This window comes from Hemiscyllium ocellatum, chromosome 13 (assembly GCF_020745735.1).
Source record: "Hemiscyllium ocellatum isolate sHemOce1 chromosome 13, sHemOce1.pat.X.cur, whole genome shotgun sequence".
In the NCBI taxonomy this organism is placed as follows: Eukaryota; Metazoa; Chordata; class Chondrichthyes; order Orectolobiformes; family Hemiscylliidae; genus Hemiscyllium; species Hemiscyllium ocellatum.
In genome coordinates this window covers 31,691,471-31,719,435 of record NC_083413.1, presented here as the reverse complement: position 1 = coordinate 31,719,435, position 27,965 = coordinate 31,691,471, and the positions used below count along the sequence as shown (strand labels likewise).

The 27,965-nt window shown below is 43.4% G+C and overlaps 1 protein-coding gene across 1 annotated transcript in view; it reads left to right on the top strand.

Moving 5' to 3' along the window:
* LOC132821728 (mucin-2-like) overlaps positions 1 to 27,965 on the top strand; it is a 109,703-nt gene that overhangs the window by 23,619 nt on the left and 58,119 nt on the right. The window contains exons 2-9 of the mRNA XM_060834436.1: positions 2,671 to 2,820; positions 16,190 to 16,339; positions 17,139 to 17,258; positions 18,265 to 18,414; positions 21,962 to 22,081; positions 22,777 to 22,926; positions 23,713 to 23,832; positions 24,681 to 24,830. Of these exons, the coding sequence (XP_060690419.1) occupies positions 2,671 to 2,820; positions 16,190 to 16,339; positions 17,139 to 17,258; positions 18,265 to 18,414; positions 21,962 to 22,081; positions 22,777 to 22,926; positions 23,713 to 23,832; positions 24,681 to 24,830 (1,110 nt within the window). The remainder of the gene's footprint in view (positions 1 to 2,670; positions 2,821 to 16,189; positions 16,340 to 17,138; positions 17,259 to 18,264; positions 18,415 to 21,961; positions 22,082 to 22,776; positions 22,927 to 23,712; positions 23,833 to 24,680; positions 24,831 to 27,965) is intronic.

The following is a 27,965-nucleotide window of genomic DNA, read 5'->3' as shown; positions in this document are numbered from 1 at the left end:
ACAACTGCATGGTTTGTTGCCAAGCACCAAATCCAATATGGCCTCCCCTCTAGTCGGCCTATCTAGATATTGCATCAGGAACCCCTTCTGGACACACTTTTCAAAAACTGCTCCATCCAACTAATTTGAATTACGTAGGCTCCAATCAATATTAGGGAAGTTGAAGTCACCAAATAAAGCAACCCTGTTACTTCTACACATTTCCAAAATCTGCATCACAATCTACTCCTCTGGTCTCTATTGCTGTTGGGGGACCTGTAGAAAACTCCCAATAAAAAGTGACTGTTCCTTTCCTATTGGGTTAATTGGGTTTCCTTAATTGGGTTTCCCTTTGTGTGCTTGAACTAACAAGCTATATCAAGTAATTTTATTAATCTCAATTTCAGAAACAATGACATCCATGCTTGGTGGTTTTGAAGTTGACAGTGTAGTGCTGGAAAAGCACAGCAGGTCAGGCAGCATCCAAGGAGCAGGAGAATCGATGTTTGGGGCATAAGCTTCTCAAATGCTCCCTGACCTGCTGTGCTTTTCCAGCACCACACTCTCAACTCTGATCTCCAGCATTTGCAGTCCTTACTTTCTTGTCCTTGGTGGTTTTATGTTGGAGATTCCAATGATTGTAATCAATTCCAAGTTCTCCTGTTTTCAAAGACTTTGTCTTTGCAAGATTTTCAGCTCCCTCACTGTGTTTCTGAAACTTGTTCAAAAATAGGACAAAATCCACTGTAGTTCTGGAAGAAGCCCAGTGTGGTAATAACATCCAGACAATACATCTCAGCACATGGAAGGTGCGTGAGAAGATCTAAAACTGTCAGCAGAACGAGCTTACTCTGCTGATGTCAGAAAGGGCTGGGTCCAAGTCACCATGTGATCTCAGGTTGTACTTTCACATAATCAGTTTTAAAAAACACTGTCATAAATCTTCTGATAATTTCAAACCTGGAATTTTGAAAGTCTATTGTCTTAAAGAAAACCTTTCAAGTTCTTTATTTTAAGACAACGTTCAGAAAAATAATTTCTCATTCCAAATTTGGAGTTCATATTGGATGCCTTCCAAAAAGGCTTATCTATGTTTTGAGAGCAGGTTAAGCCATTATTTTTTTCACAACACCTTTCAATAGCAGTTTAAAACTTGTTAAACTTTTCAAAGAAATAACATTTAAAAATTTTGAATCCATAACGCTTTCGGCCTACTCCTTGTTTTAACACTGATTTTAATTGAACATAAGTACTGCTTTCATTGTAAGAGTTCGCTGAGAGTACAATTTTTCACAGCGAGATTCTTTAACATCAATTGGGGAAAATGACTTGTTAATCTTTCCTTTAAATGTGCCGAAGGGTCCTCAACCTTTGTTCATCATTTCCGGCTCCTGGCTGACATCACACACTTGCTTTGTCTCACTACACAGGAATGTAACAGCTCAGCAAACACTGCCAGCTACATTCTTGAGGTTAGCTGCCTTTCCTTGCATATTCCCAATCCTACCTGCTGTCTAATAACAGACTTCTGTCAGGCATGTTTTGATTTTTTGCCGTTGGCTAATTTTGTTCAAAGAGAATTACTATTCCAAAAGTCCAATTTTTCACCTTTTTTAAATAGCATCAGTTCATAGCAACAAACATTTAAGATGTTTCATTATCTAGAATTAAAGATTCACTCAGGAATTATAATGATATTTGCAAGCTCATTTTGGCCAGAAAAAAAGACATTTCAAAGACAATAATTCAATTATAAAGGTTTTGAAATTTACCATTTACCAAGGACTCTTGCCCTAAACAGAATACAACACAGACAGTAAAACATTCTATGGAAATTGGAAGTGAGTTTTGCCATATAATTTTGTTTCGTCAATTGGTTTGTATAATTGCAGCCATTCTCTCTCTCCTACAACGTATGGACATTTTCTTCCATTCACAGTTTTAACTTTATGCTTATCCTTTACTTATAGTGATAATGAAATGTTACTATAGATAACAGATCTAGACTACAGATAGTTTGTAATGATTTACATTCCAGAACCAGCAGGACAGAACTGACTGATTACCTTTTATTTAAGTCATGACGTATTCTTGAAATACATGTCGAAACCCTGATCTGAGTCAGTGGACAAAATTGTGTTGTCACAACAACTTTAATGACTTGAATAGATTTAATGACATCAACCCATGTTCTGTTTTGTAACTTCTTGATTGAAAGTAGAGAGCAATGACCATGCAACATGTTGACAAAAGTTAACTGCAGTTCCAATAAAGAGAGGAGCAGCATTATACAATGGATTGCTCGCAAGACAAAGCTTTTCACTGTGCCTTGATGCATGTGACAATTCAATTCAATTTAATCTCAAATGCATGATAGTCAATGCTGGGTCAAATTGAAATTCTGCACATGGAGAAATGTGGGAAAGACCCAGAGGGAACTGAAAGATTGGTTAGTATATCCCAGGAACTGACAAAACTCACCTGCTTCATGGACACAACCATTTATTTTTAAGTGAAAATATTACATACAAACTCTCCAAATGCAGCAGCTACAAATGAACTTCACTTTTCATGGACTGATTGTCATACATGACAAATTCTGCTGAAAACATAACATGATCACATTGCATGGGCAGTTATGATTCAGTCAATGTTGCAATTAAAAACTAAATTTTGTTTTGTATTGCACAGATACATCAAGTGTTTCAACAACTGCTCCTACTGAATCATCTTCAACATCTGTCCCATCAACAACTACAACAACAACCTCCACATCCACAACTCCATCAGCAGATGCATCAGAACCAACAAGTACACAGACCTCCACTCCACCAATAACAGGTCAGTTACGCCATTCTGAACAACTGGCTTCAGTTCGGTCGCAACAGGAACTAATCAGCATCAGACATTTCTCTAACGCAGGTTTATATACTGATGGTTTGGGAAACATTTGAAATCATTCAAATATTATCATTGACAGTAAGGGTCACAGGACATGTCGCTCAGAATTAGAGCTGAAAAAGGAATAACGGCTAACTACATTTACGAAATGAGATTTTGTTATAAGTCATGACACATTTTTGAAATACATGTTGAAACCTTGATCTAAGTCAGGATGCAAAATTGAGCAGTCACTTCAACTGGTCCCATCTTTAATGAATTGAATAGATTCAAAGACATCAATCCATGTCCTGGTGGATTTGATTTTGTAAATTAGTGATTGAAAATGGAGAACAATGGCCATGCAACATGTGTGACAAAAAGTTAGGCTCAGCCCCAATAAACAGAGTGGTGTTTAAACTTATTGATGCATTTTATCTCAAATGCACTATCGTCATTGTTGTAAAGGTTGACTAAAGTTAAGAGTTAGTGCACATTAACTGTGCACATGAAGGAGGCTGTAAAAATCTGAGAGAGAACTGGAAGATTGGTTTGCACATCCGGAGAGCAGAAGAATCTAATCTGCGAGATGGACAGAATACTTTGTTTTTTCTAAAGCTTTAGCATACTAACTGACCGCACGTACCAACTACAAATGCAAAATACTCTTTCACAGATGGCTTCACTTGTAATGAAGAGAGTTAAAACCTAACAAAACTACCTGACAGCACCAAGTGTTCTGACTAAGAAACAATGTAATATGTGGTCCAGCTGCTGGGGTAGCTAGGGTAGCTGGTTGCCTGGAGACAAAAACAGATTCAAATTTGGCCAATCCATTTCAATTATACCCCGAAGAATCCGAAACCCCAAACAAGTTGAATTTAGTATATTGACAATCTTAAAAGCCAATGACACAATCTGATGCTTTACTGGTATAAGACCAGGGATAATTAAAGTTAGGAGGAGAACTGCCATGCTATCAGCATGAAGAGACTGCTGGAAAAATAGCTCTCTTAAAGTTACCTTTATCAGTTCGTGACCTGTGAAGTATAATCCCACAGAAGAAGAAAAAAAGACACAGGAAGATCCAAATAGAAGATTTGACAGCAGGCTGGTTTTGAAAACTTGAATTTTTGGTAAATATTAATCAGGTGGTTTTCTCAGATTCGTATTATAGAAGGGAAGATAAAAGATAGGTTAAGGGAAGGAGTTGTAAATAGTTGTTAGTTAATTATTCTGTTCTATTTTAAGAAATAAAGTTGTTAATTTTTACTTGAAGTAGTTCATGGCCTCTCAAATCAACACAAATTACTGCACAGGATAAATCTTTTCGGTGTTGCCAGTGTAAATTAAGTAGGAAGGTTTATCCCATGTTGTAACAGTTTGGTGGCTTGTCATCAGGATTTGAGCTGGTTTCAACAGATTTGAATAGATTTGCCAGCATAAATAATCCCAGCAGACTTAAACACTTGCATGTTCATAGCATAGATCTTTAAATAAAATGTAGGTGAGGCAATTTGTTCACTCTCAGTGACTTGTGGTTGATTAAATTAAAAATGAGATATTAGGCTTCTAAAACTCCTAAGGAGGTTCTTGGATTTGAAGATGATTCTCACATTTGCCAACAAAGTTCAGAAGGAAAGAAAAAGTCCATACTGTTAGAATTTGCAAATAGGTTAAATTTGGTTTTAATCATAATCATAGAGGTGTACAGCATGGAAACAGATCCTTCGGTCCAACCCATCCATGCCGACCAGATATCCCGACCCAATCTAATCCCACCTGCCAGCACCCAGCCCATATCCCTCCAAACCCTTCCTATTCATATACTCATCCAAATGCCTCTGAAATGTTGCAATTGTACCAGCCTCCACCACATCCTCTGGCAGCTCATTCCATACATGTACCACCCTCTGCATGAAAAAGTTGCCCCTTAGGTCTTTTTATATCTTTCCCCTCTCACCCTAAACCTATGCCCTCTAGTTCTGGACTCCCTGACACCAGGGAATAGACTTTGCCTATTTATCCTATCCATGCCCCTCATAATTTTGTAAACCTCGATAAGGTCACCCCACAGCCTCCGATGCTCAAGGGAAAACAACCCCAGCCTGTTCAGCCTCTCCCTGTAGCTCAGATCCTCCAACCCTGACAACATCCTTGTAAATCTTTTCTGAACCCTTTCAAGTTTTACAACATCTTTCTGATAGGAAGGAGACCAGAATTGCATGCAATATTCCAACAGTGGCCTAACCAATGTCCTGTACAGCCGTAACATGACCTCCCAACTCCTGTACTCAATACTCTGACCAATAAAGGAAAGCATACCAAATGCCTTCTTCACTATCCTATCTACCTGTGACTCCATTTTCAAGGAGCTATGAACCAGGACTCCAAGATCTCTTTATTCAGCAACACTCCCTAGGACCTTACCATTAAGTGTATACGTTCTGCTAAGATTTGCTTTCCCAAAATGCAGCACCTCGCATTTATCTGAATTAAACTCCATCTGCCATTTCTCAGACCATTGGCCCACCTGGTCCAGATCCTGTTGTAATCTGTTGTAACTCTCTTCACTGTCCACTACACCTCCAATTTTGGTGTCATCTGCAAACTTACTAACTGTACCTCTTATGCTCGCATCCAAATCATTTATGAAAATAACAAAAAGGAGCGGGCCGAGCACCGATCCTTGTGGCACTCCACTGGTCACAGGCCTCCAGTCTGAAAAGTAACGCTCCACCACCACCCTCTGTCTTCTACCCTTGAGCCAGTTCTGTACCCAAATAGCTAGTTCTCCCTGTATTCCATGAGATCTAACCTTGCTAATCAGTCTCCCATGGCGAAGCTTGTCAAATGCCTCACTGAAGTCCATATAGATCACATCTACTGCTCTGCCCTCATCAATCTTCTTTGTTACTTCTTCAAAAACCTCAATCAAGCTTGTGAGACATGATTTCCCACGCACAAAACCATGTTGACCATCCGTAATCAGTCTTTGCCTTTCCAAATACATGTACATTCTGTCCCTCAGGATTCCCTCCAACAATTTGCTCACCCTCCAGCTCACTGGTCTATAATTCCCTGGCTTATCTTTACCGCCCTCCTTAAACAGTGGCACAATGTTTGCCAACCTCCAGTCTTCCGGCACCTCACCTGTGGCTATCGATGATTCAAATATCTCAGCAAGAGGCCTAGCAATCACTTCTCGAGCTTCCCACAGAGTTCTCAGGTACACCTGATCAGGTCCTGGGGATTTATTCACTTTTAACTGTTTCAAGAGATCCAGCACTTTCTCTTCTGTAATCTGGACATTTTGCAAGATGTCACCATCTATTTCCCCACAGTCTACATCTTCCATATCCTTTTCCACAGTAAATACTGATGCAAAATATTCATTTAGTATCTCCCCCATTTTCTGTGGCTCCACACAAAGGCTGCCTTGCTGATCTTTGAGGGGTTGGAAAATGTAGTGCTGGAAAAATACAGCAGGCCAGGCATCATCCGAGGAGCAGGAGAATTGACATTTCAGGCATAAGACCTTCTTCAGGAATGAGGCTGGTGTGCCAAGTGGGCTGAGATAAAGGGTAGGGGGGAGGGAATTTTGGGGGAGGAGGGCTGGAAATACAATAGTTAGAAGGAGATGAGGGTGAGGGTGATAGGCCAGAGATGGGACAGGTGGGGGTAGATGGGGGAAGGGGGTTGGGGGGGGAGAGGTCGGGAAGAAAATTGCAGGTCAAGAGGGCGGTGCTGAATCTGGGGGTTGGAACTGAGATAAGGTGGGGGGAGGGGAAATGAGGAAGCTGGAGAAATCTACATTCATCCCATGTGGTTGGAGGGTTCCTAGGTGGAAGATGAGGCACATCTCCACCACATCTCCTCCACTTCCCGCACCTCCGCCCTTGAACCCCACCCCTCCAATCACCACCAGGACAGAATCCCACTGGTCCTCCCCTTCCACTCCACCAACCTCCAGATACATCGTATCATCCTCCGTCATTTCCGCCACCTCCAAACAGACCCCACCACCAGCGTTCCGGAGAAAACACTCCCTCCACGACTCCCTTGTCAGGTCCACACCCCCCACCAACTCAACCTCCACTCCCGGCACCTTCCCCTGCAACCGCAAGAAATGCAAAACTTGCGCCCACACCTTCTCCCTCACTTCCCTCCAAGGCTCCAATGGATTCTTCCATATCCATCGCAAATTCACCTGCACCTCCACATACATCATTTACTATATCCTTTGCACCCGATGTGGTCTCCTCAACATTGGGGAGACAGGCCACCTACTTGCGGAATGTTTCAGGGAACACCTCTGGGACACACGCAACAACCAACCCAACCGCCCCGTGGTTGAACACTTTAACTGACCCTCCCACTCCACCAAAGACATGCAGGGTCTTTGGCCTCCTCCATCGCCAGACCCTGACCACACTATGCCTGGAGGAAGAACGCTTCATCTTCTGCCTAGAAACCCTCCAACCACACGGGATGAATGAAGATTTCTCCAGCTTTCTCATTTCCCCTCCCCCCACCTTATCTCAGTTCCAACCCCTGGATTCAGCACCACCCTCTTGACCTGCAATCTTCTTCCTGACCTCTCCGCCCCCACTCCCCCTCCACTCCCCCCCGCACGCCCCCCCCGGCCTATCATCCTCACCCTCACCTCCTTCCACCAATCGTATTCCCAGCGCCCCTCCCCCAAATTCCCTCCACCCTACCTTTTATCTCAGCCTGCTTGGCACACCAGCCTCATTCCTGAAGAAGGGCCTATGCCCGAAACGTCGATTCTCCTGCTCCTTGGATGCTGCCTGGCCTGCTGTGTTTTTCCAGCACCACATTTTTCAACTCTGGTCTCCAGCATCTGCTGTCCTCATTTTCTTTGAGGGGCCCTATTCTCTCCCTAGTTACCCTTTTGTCCTTAATATATTTGTAAAAACCCTTTGGATTCTCCTTAATTCTATTTGCTAAAGCTATCCCATGTCCCCATTTTTCCCTCCTGATTTCCTTCTTAAGTATACTCCTACTTTCTTTATACTCTTCTAAGGATTCACTCGATCTATCCTGTCTATACCTGACATATGCTTCCTTCTTTTTCTTCACCAAACCGTCAATTTCTTTTGTCATCCACCATTCCCTATACCTACCAGCCTTCCCTTTCACCCTGACAGGAATATACTTTCTCTGGATTCTTGTTATCTCATTTCTGAAGTCTTCCCATTTTCCAGCCATCCCTTTACTTGCGAACATCTGCCTCCAATCAGCTTTCGAAAGTTTTTGCCTAATACCATCAAAATCGGCCTTTCTCCAGTTTAGAACTTCAACTTTTAGATCTGATCTATCCTTTTCCATCACTATTTTAAAACAAATAGAATTATGGTCGCTGGCCCCAAAGTACTCCCCAAAGTACTCCCCTACTGACACCTCTGTCACCTGCCCTGCCTTATTTCCTAAGAGTAGGTCAAGTTTTGCACCTTCTCTAGTAGGTACATCCACATACTGAATCAGAAAATTGTCTTGCACTCACTTAAGAAATTCCTCTCCATCTAAACCTTTAACACTATGGCAGTCCCAGTCAATGTTTGGAAAGTTAAAATCCCCTGCCATAACCACCCTATTATTCTTACAGATAGCTGATTATCTCCTTACAAGTTTGTTTCTCAATTTCCCTCTGATTATTCGGGGGTCAATAATACAATCCCAATAATGTGATCATCCCTTTCTTGTTTCTCAGTTCCACCCAAATAACGTGCCTGGATGTATTTCCAGGAATATCCTCCCTCAGCACAGCTGTAATGCTATCCGTTATCAAAAATGCCACTCCCCCTCCTCTCTTGCCCCCCTTTCTATCCTTCTTGTAGCATTTGTATCCTAGAACATTAAGCTGCCAGTCCTGCCCATCCCTAAGCCATGTTTCCGTAATTGCTATGATATCCCAGTCCCATGTTCCTAACCATGCCCTGAGTTCATCCGCCTTCCCTGTTAGGCCCTTTGCATTGAAATAAATGCAGTTCAATTTATTAGTCCTACCTTGTTCCTGCCTACCCTGACTGTTTGACTCACTTCTGTTCTCAGCTGTACCCATCTCAGATTGAGCTCTTTCCTCACAATCTCCCTGAGTTCCCCCCACCTTACTAGTTTAAATTCTCTCAAGCAATTCTAGCAAATTTCCCTGCCAGTATATTAGTCCCCTTCCAATTTAGGTGCAATCCATCCTTCTTGTACAGGTCACTTCTACCCCAAAAGAAATTCCAATGATCCAAAAATGTGAATCCTTCTCCCACACACCAGCTCCTCAGCCATGCATTCATCTGCTCTATCCTTCTATTCCTGCCCTCACTAGCTCGTAGCACTGGGAGTAATCCAGATATTACTACCCTTTAGGATCTCCTTTTAAATTTCTGCCTAACTCTCTGTAATCTCCCTTCAGAGTCTCAACCTTTTCCCTTCCAATGTCGTTGTTTCCAATGTGGACAATGATTTCCTGCTGGCCCATCTCCCCCATGAGAACATTCTGCATCCTCTCTGAGACACCCTTGATCCAGGCACCAGGGAAACAACACCATTCTGCTTTTTCTCTGCTGGCCACAGAAACGTCTGTCTGTACCTCTGACTACAGAATCCCCTAACACAATTGATCTTTTGGAAGCCGACGTACCCCTTGTTGCATTAGAGCCAGTCTCAATACCAGAAACATGGCTGCTTGTGCTACGTTCCCCTGAGAATCCATCATCTCCTACATTTTCCAAAACAGCATACCTGTTTGAAATGGCTATATCCACAAAAGATTCCTGCCCTAGGTGTCAACCTCTCTCACTCTTCCTGGAGTTAACCCATCTATGTGACTGTATCTGAGACTTTCTCCCCTTCCTATAACTGCCATCCATCACATACTGTTGCTGTTGCAAATTCCTCATTGCTTCTATCTGTCTCTCCAACCGATCCACTCGATCTGATAAGATTCGCATCAAACAGCATTTATGGCAAATATAATCCGCAGCAACCCTTAAACTCTCTTTAAACTCCCACATCTGACAAGTAGTACATATCACTGCAAAGGCCATTTTTGTTCCTTCACAATCTACAGACCCAGAAAATAACGTTGTCTTATTCCTCTACAAACACTGCCCCAGGTTAAATTAATAGCTATGGCTTATATTTTAAGTTTAATCAAGAGACTTATCTCCAAAAACATATAATCAAGAAAGAATTCTCTATACTCACTACTGCAGCCTTTCTCTTGGACAGACTTAAAACCACAATTAATTTATCTGATTCTGTGCTGTGAACTTCGCCCAACAGTTCCTCCAAGAATTTTACTGTTTGTTACTTTTCTCAGATGCATTCCGATGGCCAGCGATACACGATTTCAAACAGCAAAGGCAGCAACTGTGCAGACTTTTTCTCTCTCTCTCTCGCTCTCTCTCTCCTGCACTGTCCTCACCATGTGCTTCCTTTGTCTGCTCTTCTCCCTTTCAAACTGCTGTTGTTTTGACTTTTTTTTCCCAAAGTTCCATAACAATGCTACAGCATATAACACAGTAATTGCTGCTCCTGGAATTCGAGGAAATCACCTCCAACACCTAAAATACCTCAAAAAAAGGAGCAGCTCTTACAGCCAGAAATTTTTCCCGTCCTCCATCTTGGATTACATTCAAGAAAAAGACAAAAGTAAAGCTGAAATTGTAAGGGAATTACTCAAACCCTTCAGTGTATCCGAGAAACAGACAAGGGCAGTAAAGGTAGAAAAATTAAAGTTGCAATTGAAAAAAATGGAGTTAGAAGATAAAAAGATAGAGAGAAGAGAGAGAGCATGGAAAATGAGAGGGAGAGAGGAAAAAGAGAGAGAGGAGGTTCTTGGCTGAGCAAACAGAGATAGAAGAAAGAGAGACAAAAAGAGAGAGAATTTGAACTTGAGAAGTTGTGACTAAGTTAGCAAAGTCAGGTTAACAGGATGGAGATTAAAAGAGAAGGTAGCGATATATATATATATATAAATGTCAAAACTCTGCCACATTTTCATGAGAAAAATGCTGAAGCCTTCTTTATTTCATTTGAAAAATTGGCTAGGCAGATGGAGCGGTCCGAGGATTTATGGGTAATGCTAGTTCAGACTAATCTGGTAGGCAGAGATGTTGGGGTATTTGCCGCACTGTCAGCTGAAGGGTCAAACAGGCTATTTTAAGTATTAATGAACTGGTACCAGAAGCAGATAGACAACAGTTCAGAAACACAAAGATAAAACAAGGTCAGACTTATGTTGAGTTTGAAAGAATTAAACAGAGTCACTTTGATCGAAGGGTGCATGCTTTGAAAATAGATAGGACCTAGAGAGATTATTCTGCTGGAGGAGTTTAAATACTCACTTCCAGAGATGGTAAGAATTCATGTGGAGGAACAGAAAGTTCAGGAAGTGAGAAGGGCAGCAGAATTAGGAGATGAGTACATGTTGGTGCATAAGACAAGCTTCTAGCCAGAATTTCATCCTGTGAAGGATAGAATTTGGGACAAGGGGAGATCCTACACTACAAAACCAAGAGTAGGGAGCACTGGTAAGAATTTACCACTGGATAAAAAAGAAGCCCAAGAGAGTGGAAAGGAGGTGAAAGACCTCAGGTGTTTCCACTGTGGTAAGTGAGATATGTAAAGTCACAGTGTTGTTCATTAAAGAAAGATGCTGTGGGAATAGATGTGGTAAAGAAGCTAAGCCAGTGGCATTAGTGAAGGTAGTAAAGGACACCCTGAGAAGAGCCGAGGAGCTGCAGGAGAGTGCACAGCCAAGGCCGGGGCTGGGTATGTAGTTAGTACCTGATCTCTACAAAGAATTCACCTCTGTGGGTAAAGTTTACTCAGAAAGAACATGGGGAGAACGACTGGCAGTTATAATTTTGAGGGATACAGGATCTAATCAGTCATTGATAGTAAGAGATGAGCGAATATGCCCTCTTTCTGATCTGTTCTCTGAGAATATCATAATTTGTGGGACAGAAGGACAGAAGGACAGAAATTTAGCATTCCCTAATGTAAGATCAGGTTGGAGTGCCGCTTTAAGTCTGGGGAAGTTACAGTGGGAGTTATTGACAGAGTATCAGTTCCAGGAATTCAGTTTGTTCTTGGGAATGATTTGGCAGAATCCAAGGTGGGAGTGAGACTCCTTGTTGTGGAGAAGCCCAAGGAAGACCAAGAAACTCAGGAGTTAAAACAGAAATATCCTGGTATTTTCCCAGACTGTGTGGTAACCAGATCCCACTATCATAAGTCATAGCACAAAGTGAAAGGTAAAGAGAGAGATGAAGGAGTTGAGGATCAGTTGGCGGATACCATGTTTGACGTAATGGTGCAGGAAAAACCTGAACAGACAGAGGGTCAGATAGAAGTGTTTAGTCCTGAAAGACTAAGAGATTTGCAACAGCACAACAAGATGATAAAAGATATATATGTGATTGTGTACTCCGAAAAGGAGGCAGAGAATTCGGAGAGTTATTATTTGAAAGATAGAATCCTAAGATGGAAATGGAGACATTTGGCAGGTTCATGCAGAGGGGAAATAGGCCAAAGTGCAACAGATTGTGTTGCACATGAACTACCTGTAGGAGGTCACCTAGAGATACAAAGCTCACATCCCACCTCAAACCGCAGCCCCACTCCAGGTCCTAGCACCTATCCCACCTCAAACTCCAGCCTCACTCCAGGTCGTAGCACCCTTCCCAGTTCAAACCCCAGCCCCACTCCAGGTCCTAGCCCCCTTCCCACCTCGAACTCCAGCCCGCTCCAGGTCCCAGCTCCCATCCCACATCAAACTCCAGCCCCACTCCAGGTCCTAGACCACTTCCCAACTCGAACTCCAGCCCACTCCAGGTCCTAGCTCCCATCCCACATCAAACTCCAGCCCTACTTCATGTCCTAGCCTCCTTCTCACCTCAAACTCCAGCCCCACTCCAGGTCCTAGCTCCTATCCCAACTCAAACCCCAGCCCCACTCCGGTTCCTAGCACCTATCCCACATCAAACTCCAGCCCCACACCAGGTCCTAGCCCCCTTCTCACCTCGAACCCCAGCCCCACTCCAGGTCCTAGCTCCTATCCCAACTCAAACCCCAGCCCCACTCCGGTTCCTAGCACCTATACCACCTCAAATTCCAGCCCCACTCCAGGTCCTAGTTCTCATCCCATCTCAAACCCCACCCCCTCCAGGTCCTAGCCCCCTTCTCACTTAAACTCTGTCCCACTCCAGATCCTAGCTCCTACCCCACATCAAACTCCAGCCACACTCCAGGTCCTAGCTCCCTATCCCACATCAAACTCCAGCCCCACTCCAGGTTCTAGCTCCATCCCACCTCAAATACCAGCCCCACTCCAGGTCCTAGCTCCTATCCCACATCAAACTCCAGCCCCACTCCAGGTCTTAGCTCCCATCCCACATCAAACCCCAGCCCCCTCTGGTCCTAGCACCTATCCCACATCAAATTCCAGCCCCCTCCAGGTCCTAGTTCCCATCCCACCTCAAACCCCAGCCCCCTCCAGGTCCTAGACCTCGTCCCACCTCAAACTCCAGCCTCACTCCAAGTCCTAGCTCTCAAGCCTGCCGTGTCTTCACCATTCCCCCAGATCTCTCCCTCACTGAGGACAAATGTTTAGTCCTCAGTAAAGGCCTCACCTTTATCCCTCTACAGTCCCAGATTAATGAGTTTGACGCACACTGCGACTTTCTTCTGCTGCCTCTGCATCTGTGCCCACTTTTACAACCAACACACCTGCCCTCCCACTGAAAACCCCTTCTCCCACCTACAACACACCCCATCCACCTAGACACTTCATGCTAGCCTGCTAGTTGCCCTTGACCTCTTTATTTCAAACTGATGCCATGACATCAACTACCTTAGCCTGTCCAACAGCCTCACCCAGTCCAACCTCTCCCCCTCACAACGCGCAGCCCTTCACTCCCTCTATTCCAACCCCAACTCCAACTTCACTATCAAACCAGCAGACAAATGGAATGCAGTGGTATTTGGTGCACTGACCTCTAACCGTTGAAGCCAGACACCAACTCAAAGACACCTCCTCCTACCGTCCCCTTGACCATGACCAAACCATCATGTCCCAGACCATACAAAACCTCATTACCTCAAGTGATCTCTCATCCACAGCTTCCAAACTCATAGTCCAGGAACCCCACACTAACCGATTCTACTGCCCACCCAAGATCCACAAGCTTGACTACCCCGGCTGACCCATCATCTCAGCCCTGCTCCTGCCCCACTGAACTCATCTCCATCTACATCGATACTGTCCTATTCCGTGTTCCAGGAACTCCCCATATATGTTCAGGACACCACCTACATCCTCCACCTCCTCCAAGACTTCCATTTTCTGACCCCCAATGCTTCATCATCACCATGGACATCCAGTCCCTCGACACCTCCATCCACCATGGCCAGGCCCTCCCTCTGTTTCTTTCTCTCCGACGTCCCCACCAGTACCCTTCCACTGACACTCTTATTCGTTTGGCTGAATTGGTCCTCACCCTCAACAATTTCTCCTTCTAATACTCCCACTTCCTCCAGACCAAAGGGGTTGCCATGGGCACCCATATGGGCCCCAGCTATGCCTGTCTCTTTGTTGGCTATGTGGAGCAGTCCCTCTTCCGGAGTCACACCGGCACCCCTCCCCACCTCTTCCTCCGCTACATTGATGACTGCATTGGTGCCAACCTGTGCTCCCACGCGGAGGCTGAGCAGTTCATCAACTTCACCAACACATTCCACCTCGACCTTAAATTCACCTGGACCATATCGGACACCTCTCTCCCATTCCTAGACCTCTCCATCTCCATCCATGAGGATTGTCTCAACACTGACGTTTTTTACAAACCCACCAACTCCCACAGCTACCTCCTGCAAAATTGTTATCCCATGTACCCAATTCCTCCGCCTCCGCTGCATCTGCTCTGAGAAGGACTAATTCCACCACAGAACACACCAGATGGCCTCTTTCTTTGAAGATTGAAATTTACCCTCCCACACGGTTGAAGATGCTGTCCAACACATCTCATCCATGTCCCTCACCTCTGCCCTCAAACCACACCCCACCAACCTCCGTATACATAACATCATCCGCCAACATTTCTGCTACCTACAATCGGACTCCATCACCAGAGACATATTTCCCTCCTCACTCCATCTGCTTTATGCAAAGACCATTGCCTCCACGACTACCTGGTCAGGACCACGCCCCCTAACAACCCACCCTCCCCTCCTGGCATCTTCCCCTGTCACCGCAGGCTTTGCAAAACATGCACCACATTCCCCCCACCTCACCTAAATCCAAGGCCCTAAAGGAGCCTTCCGCATCCATCAAAGTTTTACCTGCACATCCACCAATGTCATTTATTGTATCCGTTGCTCCCGATGCTGTATCCTTTACACTGGGGAGACTGGACGCCTTCTCGCAGTGCGCTTTAGAGAACATCTCCAGGCCACCAGAACCAATCAACCCACCACCCCGTGGCTGAATATTTCAACTCCCACTCCCACTCTGCCAAGGACATGCAGGTCCTGGGCCTCCTTTACCACCACTCCCTCACCACCTGACGCCTGGAGGAAGAGCGCTTTGTATTCCGCCTTGGGATTGTTCAATCCCAGGGCATCAATGTAGACTTCACCAGTTTCCGCATTTCCCCTTCCCCCCACCTTATCCCAGTTCCAACCTTCCAGTTCAGAACCGCCCTCATGATCTGCCCCACCTGTCAATCTTACTTCCCACCTATCCACTCTGCACTCTTCTCTGACCTATCACCTTTACCCCCACCTCCATCCATCTGTTGCACTCTCAATGATCTTCTCCCCAGCCCCACCTCCCTCCCACTTACCTCTCCATCCCCGAGGCTCCCAGCCTCATTCCTGATGAAGAGCTCCAGCTCGACACATCGATTTTCCTGCTCCTCGGATGTTGCCTGACCTGCTGAGCTTTTCCAGCAACACACTCTCAACAGTAGAGAACAATGGCCATGCAAAATGTTTGACAAAATTTAACCACAGACCAAATAAAGAGAAGACCAACGTGAGATAATAGATGCATTGTAACTCAATTGCATGGGAGTCATTGCTGGCCCAAATTGAACCATTAAAGCACATTAATTCTGCACATAGAGGAAGGTGGGAAAAACGTCCGAACTCTCCAAATGCACCAGCTAAAAATGAACTTCACTTTTCACGGACTGACTTTGAGAAACAACAAATTCAACTGAAAATGCAACAATGTTACATTGCATGGGCCAGTTATGGTTCAATCAATATTGTAATTAAAAGCAAAATTTTGTTTTGCATTGCACAGGTATATCTAGTGTTTCAACAACAGCTCCTACTGAATCATCTTCAACATCTGTCCCATCAACAACTACAACAACAACCTCCACATCCACCACTCCACCAGCAGATACATCCGAACCAACAAGTACACAGACCTCCACTCCACCAATAACAGGTGAGTCCACACCGACCTGAACAATGGGTTTCTGTTTGGTATCAACAGGAACTAAGAAGCATCAGAAATATCTCTCTTGCAGCTATTGAAAACATTTGAAATCATTTAAACATTATCATTGATACTAAGTTTCACAGCACTGCTCAGCTCAGATTCACAGCTGCAAAAGGAACAGTGATATCCACATTTCTGAAAAGAGATTTTGTTATATATTATGATAATACATGTTGAAACCCTGATCAGTTCGTAAAAGTGTGCAGTCACTTCAACTGGATTCCATCTTTAACGAATTGAATAGATTCAAAGACATCTATCCTTGTTCTGGTTAAGGTGGTTTTGGAAATTAGTGATTGAAAGTGGAGAACGATGGCCAACCAACACATTTGAGACAAGTTAGTCTCAGACCCAGTAAGCAGAGTAGAGTACAAACTTACAGATGCATTTTATCTCAAATGCACAATAGTCGTTGTTGTAAATGTGGGCTAAAATTAAGAGTTAGTGCACGTTAACTGTGCACATGAAGCAAGCCAGACAAAACTGTGAGAGAGCTGAAAGATTGGTATGTACGCCCTGGGCAGAGATTAATCTAAACTGGAGATTTATAGAATATTTTATTTTATTGAATGATTTAATGTATTGACTTTTCGAATGTACCAGTTACAAATGCATTAACTCTTTTACAGATGGCTCACAAACATTCCAAATTTGGCTTAGAATTTAACTTTCTGACATTGGATGGCAATGTTAAGAGTCATGTTATGTTGGAAATCAAGTCTAACTTTTGATCTTTATTGCACAGGTACATCAAGTGTTTCTACATCTACTCCTACTGAATCATCTTCAACAGCTGTACAATCAACAACTACAATACCGACCTCCACATCCACAAATCCACCATCAAGTACATCAGAACCAACAGGTATGCAGACTTCCAGTAATATGACTTGGTGCCTCAGAATCGCAGCGAGAAACACAGTAGTTACCTACCTCTTTTTTAAAGAGAGATTTTATTATATGTCATGGCGTATTCTTGAAATACGTGTCAAATCCCTGATCAGAATCAGTGGGCAATGTAGTCTTGTCACAACAACTGGTCCAATCTTTAATGAATTCATTAGATTCACTGTCATCAATCCGTGTTCTAGTTAAGTCAGTTTTGTAAATTATTGATTGAACGTAGAGAGGAATGGCCATGCCACATGTTGACAAAAGTTAACTGCAGTTCCAATAAAGAGAGGAGGAACGTTATACAATGGATGCATTTTATTTTAAATGCATGATAATCATTGCTGGGTCAAATGGAAGTGTTAATGCAAATGGAGAATTGTGAGAAATATTCAGAGCAAACGGAAGGATTAGATTAGATTACTTACAGTGTGGAAACAGGCCCTTCAGCCCAACAAGTCCACACCGACCCGCCGAAGCGAAACCCACCCATACCCCTACATACCCCTTACCTAACACTACGGGCAATTTAGCATGGCCAATTCACCTGACCCGCACATCTTTGGACTGTGGGAGGAAACCGGAGCACCCGGAGGAAACCCACGCAGACACGGGGAGAACGTGCAAACTCCACACAGTCAGTCGCCTGAGTCGGGAATTGAACCCGGGTCTTCAGGCGCTGTGAGGCAGCAGTGCTAACCACTGTGCCACCGTGCCGCCCACAAGTTACTACATTGGTTACTACATTCTAGGAAGTGACAACACTAACCTGCTTCATGGACACAATAATTTGTTTTTAAGTAAAAACGTTACGTCTCATCTCTCCGAATGCAACAGCTCAAATGAATTTACACTTATCAAGGATTAACTGTTTTACAGAACAAATTCAGCTGAAAATGTAACAATGTCACATTGCGTGGGCCTGTTATGGTTTAATCAATATTGTAATTAAAAGCAAAATTTTGTTTTGTATTGCACAGGTATATCTAGTGTTTCAACAACTGCTCCTACTGAATCATCTTCAACATCTGTACCATCACCAACTACAACAACAACCTCCACATCCACGACTCCACCAGCAGATACATCCGAACCAACAAGTACACAGACCTCCACTCCACCAACAACAGGTGAGTCCACACCGACCTGAACAACAGGTTTCCGTTTGGTATCAAAAGGAACTAAGAAGCATGTGAAATAAACATTATCATTGATAGTAAGGTTCACAGCACTGCTCAGCTCAGATTCACAGCTGCAAAAGGAACAGTGATATCCACATTTCTGAAAAGAGATTTTGTTATACATTTTGAGAATACATGTTGAAACCCTGATCTAAGTCAGTCCGCAAAATTGTGCAGTCACTTCAACTGGATTCCATTTTTAGTGAATTGAATACATTCAAAACATCAATCCATATTCTGGTGAAGTTGATTTTGGAAATTAGTGATTGAAAGTTGAGAACGATGGCCAACCAACACGTTTGAGATAAGTTAGACTCAGACCCAGTAAGCAGAGTAGAGTACGAAGCTACAGATGCATTTTATCACAAATGAACGATTGTCATTGTTGTTAACGTGGGCTAAAATTAAGGGTTAGTGCATGTTAACTGTGCACATGAAGCAAGCCTGACAAAACTGTGAGAGAGCTGAGAGATTGGTTTGCATGTCCTGAGAACAGATGAATCTAACCTGTAGAGTTACATAATATTTTATTTTATTGAAAGCTTTAATGTAACGTCTGTCCGAATGTACCAGCTACAAATGCATGAACCCTTTTACAGATGGCTCGCAGGCATTCCAAATTTGCATCAGAATTTAACGTTCTGAACTTGCAGCGTGGGTTGGTACCTGGGACTTCGATGTTATGGCCATTACAGAGACGTGGGTAGAACAGGGACAGGAATGGCTGGTGCAGGTTCCAGGGTTTAAATGTTTTAGTAGGGTCAGAGATGGGGGTAAAAGAGGGGGAGGTGTGGCATTGCTTGTCAAGGATATTATTACAGCGGTGGAAAGGACGATGGAGGAAGACTTGCCATGTGAGGTAGTTTGGGCTGAGGTTAGAAATAGGAAAGATGAGGTCACCCTGTTAGGAGTTTTCTACAGGCCTCCTAATAGTCCGAGAGAAGTAGAGGAAAGTATTGCGAGGATGATTCAGGAGAAGAGTGAAAGTAGCAGGGTGGACTTTAACTTCCCAGATATTGACTGGGAAAGCTATAGCTCGAGTTCGTTAGATGGGTTGGTGTTTGTCCAATGTGTGCAGGAGGGTTTCCTGACACAATATGTGGACAGGCCAACAAGAGGTGAGGCTATACTGGATTTGGTTCTAGGTAATGAACCAGGCCAGGTGTTAGACTTGGAGGTAGGTGAGCACTTCGGGGACAGTGACCACAACTCGGTGACTTTTACTCTAGTGATGGAGAGGGATAAGTGTGCACTGCAGGGCAAGAGTTATAGCTGGGGGCAGGGAAATTATGATGCGGTGAGGCATGACTTAGGATGCGTGGATTGGAAAAATAGGTTTCAAGGGAAGAACACAAATGATATGTGGATATTGTTCAAGGAACAGCTAAAAGTCCTTGATAAGTATGTACCAGTCAGGCAGGGAGTAAAGGGTCTTGTGAGGGAGCCGTGGTTTAATAAGGAATTGGAATCCCTTGTGAAAGGGAAGAGGGCGGCCTATGTAAAGATGAGGCTTGAAGGTTCAGTTGGGGCGATTGAGAGTTATAAGGTAGCCAGGAAGGATCTAAAGAGAGAGCTAAGAGCAGCAAGAAGGGGACATGAAAAGTCCTTAGTTGGTAGGATTAAAGAAAACCCAAAGGCTTTCTATAGGTATGTCAGGAATAAAAGAATGACTAGGGTCAGTATCGGTCCAGTCAAAGATAGTAGTGGGAAGTTGTGCGTGGAGGCGGAGGAGATTGGAGAGACACTAAATCAATACTTTTCGTCAGTATTCACTCAGGAACAGGACACTGTTGCTGATGTGAATATTGAGTCACAAGTGATTAGAATGGATGGCCTTGAGGTATGTAGGGAAGAAGTCTGGGGAATACTGGAAAGGATGAAAATAGATAAGTCCCCTGGGCCTGATGGCATTTATCCTAGGATGCTCTGGGAAGCTAGGGAGGAGATAGCGGAGCCTTTGGCCTTGATTTTTATGTCGTCGTTGTCTACGGGAATAGTGCCAGAAGACTGGAGGATAGCGAATGTGGTCCCCTTGTTCAAGAAGGGGAGTAGGGATAGGTCTAGTAACTATAGGCCAGTGGGTCTCACTTCTGTTGTGGGCAAAGTCTTAGAAAGAATTGTAAGGGATAGGATTTATGAACATCTGGATAGGAATAACCTGATCAAGAATAGTCAGCATGGTTTTGTGAAGGGCAGGTCGTGCCTCACAAACCTTATTGAGTTCTTTGAGAAGGTGACCAAGGAAGTGGATGAGGGTAAAGCAGTAGATGTGGTGTATATGGATTTTAGCAAGGCGTTCGATAAGGTACCCCATGGTAGACTAATGCAAAAACTACGGAGGTATGGCATTGAGGGTGCCTTAGAGGTTTGGATTAGGAATTGGCTGGCTGGAAGGAGACAGAGGGTAGTAGTTGATGGTATAGGTTCATCTTGGAGTGCAGTTACTAGCGGTGTTCTACAAGGATCTGTTTTGGGACCATTGCTGTTTGTCATTTTTATAAATGACCTAGAGGAGGGGCTTGAAGGCTGGGTGAGCAAGTTTGCGGATGACACGAAAGTCGGTGGAGTTGTGGACAGTAAAGAAGGATGTGGCAGGTTACAGCGGGATATAGATAAGTTGCAGAGCTGGGCAGAAAGGTGGCAAATGGAGTTCAATGTAGCTAAGTGTGAAGTCATTCACTTTGGTAGGAGTAACAAGAAGATGGATTACCGGGCTAATGGTGGGCTACTTGGTAGTGTGGATGAGCAGAGGAATCTTGGTGTCCATGTACACGGATCTCTGAAAGTTGCCACCCAGGTAAATAGTGCTGTGAAGAAGGCATATGGTTTACTGGGCTTTATTGGTAGAGGAATTGAGTTCCGGAGTCCTGAGGTCATGTTGCAGTTGTATAAGACTCTGGTGCAGCCGCATCTGGAGTATTGTGTGCAGTTTTGGTCGCCATACTATAGGAAGGATGTGGAGGCATTGGAACGAGTGCAGAGGAGGTTTACCAGGATGTTGCCTGGCATGTTAGGAAGATTGTATGAGGAAAGGCTGAGGCACTTAGGGCTGTTCTCATTGGAGAAAAGAAGGTTTAGTGGAGATTTGATAGAGGTGTACAAGATGATTAGGGGTTTAGATAGGGTTGACAGTGAGAACTTTTTTCCGCTAATGGAGTCAGCTGTTACTAGGGGACGCAGCTTTAAATTAAGGGGTGGTAGGTATAGGACAGATGTTAGGGGTAGATTCTTTACTCAGCGGGTTGTGAGTTCATGGAATGCCCTGCCAGTAGTAGAGGTGGACTCTCCCTCTTTATGGTCATTTAAGCGGGCATTGGATAAGCATGTGGAGGTTATTGGGCTAGTGTAAGTTAGGTAGGCTTCGGTCAGCGCAACATCGAGGGCCGAAGGGCCTGTACTGCGCTGTATTTTTCTATGTTCTATGTTCTATGGATGGCTATGTTAAGAGTCATGCAATGTTGGAAATCAAGTCTAAATTTTGATCTTTATTGCACAGGTACATCAAGTGTTTCTACATCTACTCCTACTGAATCATCTTCAACACCTGCACAATCAACAACTACAATACCAACCTCCACATCCACAAATCCACCATCAAGTACATCAGAACCAACAGGTATGCAGACTTCCAGTAAAATGACTTGGTGCCTCAGAATCGCAGCGGGAAACGCAGTAGTTACCTACCTCTTTCTTAAAGAGAGATTTTATTATATGTCATGGCGTATTCTTGAAATACGTGTCAAATCCCTGATCAGAATCAGTGGGCAATGTAGTCTTGTCACAACAACTGGTACAATCTTTAATGAATTCATTAGATTCACTGTCATCAATCCATGTTCTAGTTATGTTAGTTTTGTAAATTATTGATTTAAAGTGGAGAGTAATGGCCATGCCACATGTTGACAAAGGTTAACCACATTTCCAATAAAAAGAGGAACAACATCATACAATGGACGCATTTTATTTCAAATGCATGATAATCAATCCTGGGCCAAATTGTACTGTTAATGCACATTAGTTCTGCAAATGGAGAAATGAGGGAAATATTCATAGCAAGTGGAAGGATTGGTTACTACATTCTAGGAACTGACAACACTAATCTGCTTCATGGACACAATAAATTGTTTTTAAGTGAAAACGTTATGTCTGAACTCTCCGAATGCAACAGCTCAAATGAATTTACACTTTTCAAGGATTAACTGTTTTACAGAACAAATTCAGCTGAAAATGTAACAATGTCACATTGCGTGGGCCTGTTATGGTTCAATCAATATTCCAATTAAAAGCAAAATTTTGTTTTGTATTGCACAGGTATATCTAATGTTTCAACAACCGCTCCTACTGAATCATCTTCAACATCTGTCCCATCAACGACTACAACAACAACCTCCACATCCACGACTCCACCAGCGGATACATCAGAACCAACAAGTACACAGACCTCCACTCCACCAATAACAGGTGAGTCCACACCGACCTGAACAACGGGTTTCAGTTTGGTATCAACAGGAACTAAGAAGCATCAGAAATTTCTCTCTTGCAGGTATTGCAAACTGATGGTTTGGAAAACATTTGAAATCTTTTAAACATTATCATTGATACTAAGTTTCACAGCACTGCTCAGCTCAGATTCACAGCTGCAAAAGGAACAGTGATATCCACATTTCTGAAAAGAGATTTTGTTATATGTTCTGATAATACATGTTGAAACCCTGATCTAAGTCAGTACAAAAAATTGTGCAGTCACTTCAACTGGACATCAATCCATATTCTGGTAAAGTTAGTTTTGGAAATTAGTGATTGAAAGTTGAGAACAATGACCAACCAACATGTTTGAGATAAGTTAGACTCAAACCCAGTAAACAGAGTAGAGCACAACTTACAGATGTATTTTGTCTCAAATGCACGATAGTCATTGTTGTCAGTGTAGGCCAAATTTAAGAGTTAGTGCACGTTAACTGTGTACAGGAAGCAAACCGGACAAAACTGTGAGAGAATAGAAAGATTGGTTTGCATGTCTAGCGAACAGATGAATTTAACCAGTAGATTTACAGAATATTATATTTCATTGAACTTTTTAATGTAGTAACAGTCTTAATGTACCAGATACAAATGCATTAAGTCTTTAACAGATGGCTCGCAGGCATTCCAAATTTGGATGAGAATTTAACTTTCTGAAATTGAATGGCTATGTGAGAGTCGTACAATGTTGCAAATCAAGTTTAAATTTTGACTTTTATTGCACAGGTACATCAAGTGTTTCTACATCCACATCCACTGAATCATCTTCAACACCTGTACAATCAACAACTACAATACCAACCTCCACATCCACAAATCCACCACCAAGTACATCAGAACCAACAGGTATGCAGACTTCCAGTAATATGACTTGTTGCCTCAGAATCACAGCTGGAAACGCAGTAGTTACCGACCTCATTTTTAAAAGAGATTTTATTATAAGTCATGGCATATTCTTGAAATACATGTCGAAGCCCTGATCTGAATCAGTTGACAACATAGTGTTGTCACAGCAACTGGGTCCATTATTTAATGAATTGATTATGTTCACTGTCATCAATCCATGTTCTGGTTAAGTTAGTTTTGTAAATTATTGATTGAAAGTGGAGAGCAATGGCCATGCAACATGTTGACAAAAGTTAACCACAGTTCCAATAAAGACAGGAGGAACATTATGCAATGGATGCATTTTATTTCAAATGCATGATAATCAATGCTGGGCCAAATTGAAGTGTTAATGCACATTAGTTCTGCAAATGGAGAAATGTGGGAAATACTCAGAGCAAACGGAAGGATTGGTTACTACATTCTAGGAGGAAGTGAGGTCTGCAGATGCTGGAGATCAGAGCTGAAAATGTGTTGCTGGAAAAGCGCAGCAGGTCAGGCAGCTTCCAAGGAACAGAACCTGGATGCTGCCTGACCTGCTGCGCTTTTCCAGCAACACGTTTTCAGCTACTGCATTCTAGGAGCTGACAGCACTAACCTGCTTCATGGACACAATAATTTGTTTTTAAGTGAAAACGTTACGTCTGAACTCTCCGAATGCAACAGCTCAAGTGAATTTACACTTTTCAAGGATTAACTATCTTACAGAACAAATTCAGCTGAAAATGTAACAATGTCACATTGCGTGGGCCAGTTATGGTTCAATCAATATTGTAATTAAAAGCAAAATTTTGTTTTGTATTGAACAGGTACATCAAGTGTTTTAACAACTGCTCCTACTGAATCATCTTCAACATCTGTCCCAACACCAACTACAACAACAACCTCCACATCCACGACTCCACCAGCAGATACACCCCAACCAACAAGTACACAGACCTTCACTCCAGGAATAACAGGTGAGTCCACACCGAACTGAACAACGGGTTTCAGTTTGGTGTCAACAGGAACTAAGAAGCATCAGGAATTTCTCTCTTGCAGCTATTGCAAACTGATGGTTTGGAAAACATTTAAAATCCTTTAAACATTATCATTGAAAGTAAGGTTCACAGCATTGCTTGACTGATATTCACAACTCCAAAAGGAACAGTGATATCCACATTTCTGAAAAGAGATTTTGTTGTATATTATGATAATACATGTTGAAACCCTGATCAGTTCGTAAAAGTGTGCAGTCACTTCAACTGGATTCCATCTTTAACGAATTGAATAGATTCAAAGACATCAATCCTTGTTCTGGTTAAGGTGGTTTTGGAAATTAGTGATTGAAAGTGAAGAACGATGGCCAACCAACATGTTTGCGATAAGTTAGACTCAGAGCCAGTAAGCAGAGTAGAGTACAAACTTACAGATGCATTTTATCTCAAATGCACGATAGTCATTGTTGCAAAAAGTGGGCTAAAATTAAGGGTTTGCTCACGTTAACTGTGCACATGAAGCAAGCCAGATATAACTGTGAGAGAGCTGAGAGATTGGTTTGCATGTCCTGAGAACAGATGAATCTAACCTGTAGAGTTACATAATATTTTATTTTATTGAAAGCTTTAATGTAACGTCTGTCCGAATGTACCAGCTACAAATGCATGAACCCTTTTACAGATGGCTCGCAGGCATTCCAAATTTGCATCAGAATTTAACGTTCTGAACTTGCAGCGTGGGTTGGTACCTGGGACTTCGATGTTATGGCCATTACAGAGACGTGGGTAGAACAGGGACAGGAATGGCTGGTGCAGGTTCCAGGGTTTAAATGTTTTAGTAGGGTCAGAGATGGGGGTAAAAGAGGGGGAGGTGTGGCATTGCTTGTCAAGGATATTATTACAGCGGTGGAAAGGACGATGGAGGAAGACTTGCCATGTGAGGTAGTTTGGGCTGAGGTTAGAAATAGGAAAGATGAGGTCACCCTGTTAGGAGTTTTCTACAGGCCTCCTAATAGTCCGAGAGAAGTAGAGGAAAGTATTGCGAGGATGATTCAGGAGAAGAGTGAAAGTAGCAGGGTGGACTTTAACTTCCCAGATATTGACTGGGAAAGCTATAGCTCGAGTTCGTTAGATGGGTTGGTGTTTGTCCAATGTGTGCAGGAGGATTTCCTGACACAATATGTGGACAGGCCAACAAGAGGTGAGGCTATACTGGATTTGGTTCTAGGTAATGAACCAGGCCAGGTGTTAGACTTGGAGGTAGGTGAGCACTTCGGGGACAGTGACCACAACTCGGTGACTTTTACTCTAGTGATGGAGAGGGATAAGTGTGCACTGCAGGGCAAGATTTATAGCTGGGGGCAGGGAAATTATGATGCGGTGAGGCATGACTTAGGATGCGTGGATTGGAAAAATAGGTTTCAAGGGAAGAACACAAATGATATGTGGATATTGTTCAAGGAACAGCTAAAAGTCCTTGATAAGTATGTACCAGTCAGGCAGGGAGTAAAGGGTCTTGTGAGGGAGCCGTGGTTTAATAAGGAATTGGAATCCCTTGTGAAAGGGAAGAGGGCGGCCTATGTAAAGATGAGGCGTGAAGGTTCAGTTGGAGCGATTGAGAGTTATAAGGTAGCCAGGAAGGATCTAAAGAGAGAGCTAAGAGCAGCGAGAAGGGGACATGAAAAGTCCTTAGTTGGTAGGATTAAAGAAAACCCAAAGGCTTTCTATAGGTATGTCAGGAATAAAAGAATGACTAGGGTCGGTATCGGTCCAGTCAAAGATAGTAGTGGGAAGTTGTGCGTGGAGGCGGAGGAGATTGGAGAGACACTAAATCAATACTTTTCGTCAGTATTCACTCAGGAACAGGACACTGTTGCTGATGTGAATATTGAGTCACAAGTGATTAGAATGGATGGCCTTGAGGTATGTAGGGAAGAAGTCTGGGGAATACTGGAAAGGATGAAAATAGATAAGTCCCCTGGGCCTGATGGCATTTATCCTAGGATGCTCTGGGAAGCTAGGGAGGAGATAGCGGAGCCTTTGGCCTTGATTTTTATGTCGTCGTTGTCTACGGGAATAGTGCCAGAAGACTGGAGGATAGCGAATGTGGTCCCCTTGTTCAAGAAGGGGAGTAGGGATAGGTCTAGTAACTATAGGCCAGTGAGTCTCACTTCTGTTGTGGGCAAAGTCTTAGAAAGAATTGTAAGGGATAGGATTTATGAACATCTGGATAGGAATAACGTGATCAAGGATAGTCAGCATGGTTTTGTGAAGGGCAGGTCGTGCCTCACAAACCTTATTGAGTTCTTTGAGAAGGTGACCAAGGAAGTGGATGAGGGTAAAGCAGTAGATGTGGTGTATATGGATTTTAGCAAGGCGTTCGATAAGGTACCCCATGGTAGACTAATGCAAAAACTACGGAGGTATGGCATTGAGGGTGCCTTAGAGGTTTGGATTAGGAATTGGCTGGCTGGAAGGAGACAGAGGGTAGTAGTTGATGGTATAGGTTCATCTTGGAGTGCAGTTACTAGCGGTGTTCTACAAGGATCTGTTTTGGGACCATTGCTGTTTGTCATTTTTATAAATGACCTAGAGGAGGGGCTTGAAGGCTGGGTGAGCAAGTTGCGGATGACACGAAAGTCGGTGGAGTTGTGGACAGTAAAGAAGGATGTGGCAGGTTACAGCGGGATATAGATAAGTTGCAGAGCTGGGCAGAAAGGTGGCAAATGGAGTTCAATGTAGCTAAGTGTGAAGTCATTCACTTTGGTAGGAGTAACAAGAAGATGGATTACCGGGCTAATGGTGGGCTACTTGGTAGTGTGGATGAGCAGAGGAATCTTGGTGTCCATGTACACGGATCTCTGAAAGTTGCCACCCAGGTAAATAGTGCCGTGAAGAAGGCATATGGTTTACTGGGCTTTATTGGTAGAGGAATTGAGTTCCGGAGTCCTGAGGTCATGTTGCAGTTGTATAAGACTCTGGTGCAGCCTCATCTGGAGTATTGTGTGCAGTTTTGGTCGCCATACTATAGGAAGGATGTGGAGGCATTGGAACGAGTGCAGAGGAGGTTTACCAGGATGTTGCCTGGCATGTTAGGAAGATTGTATGAGGAAAGGC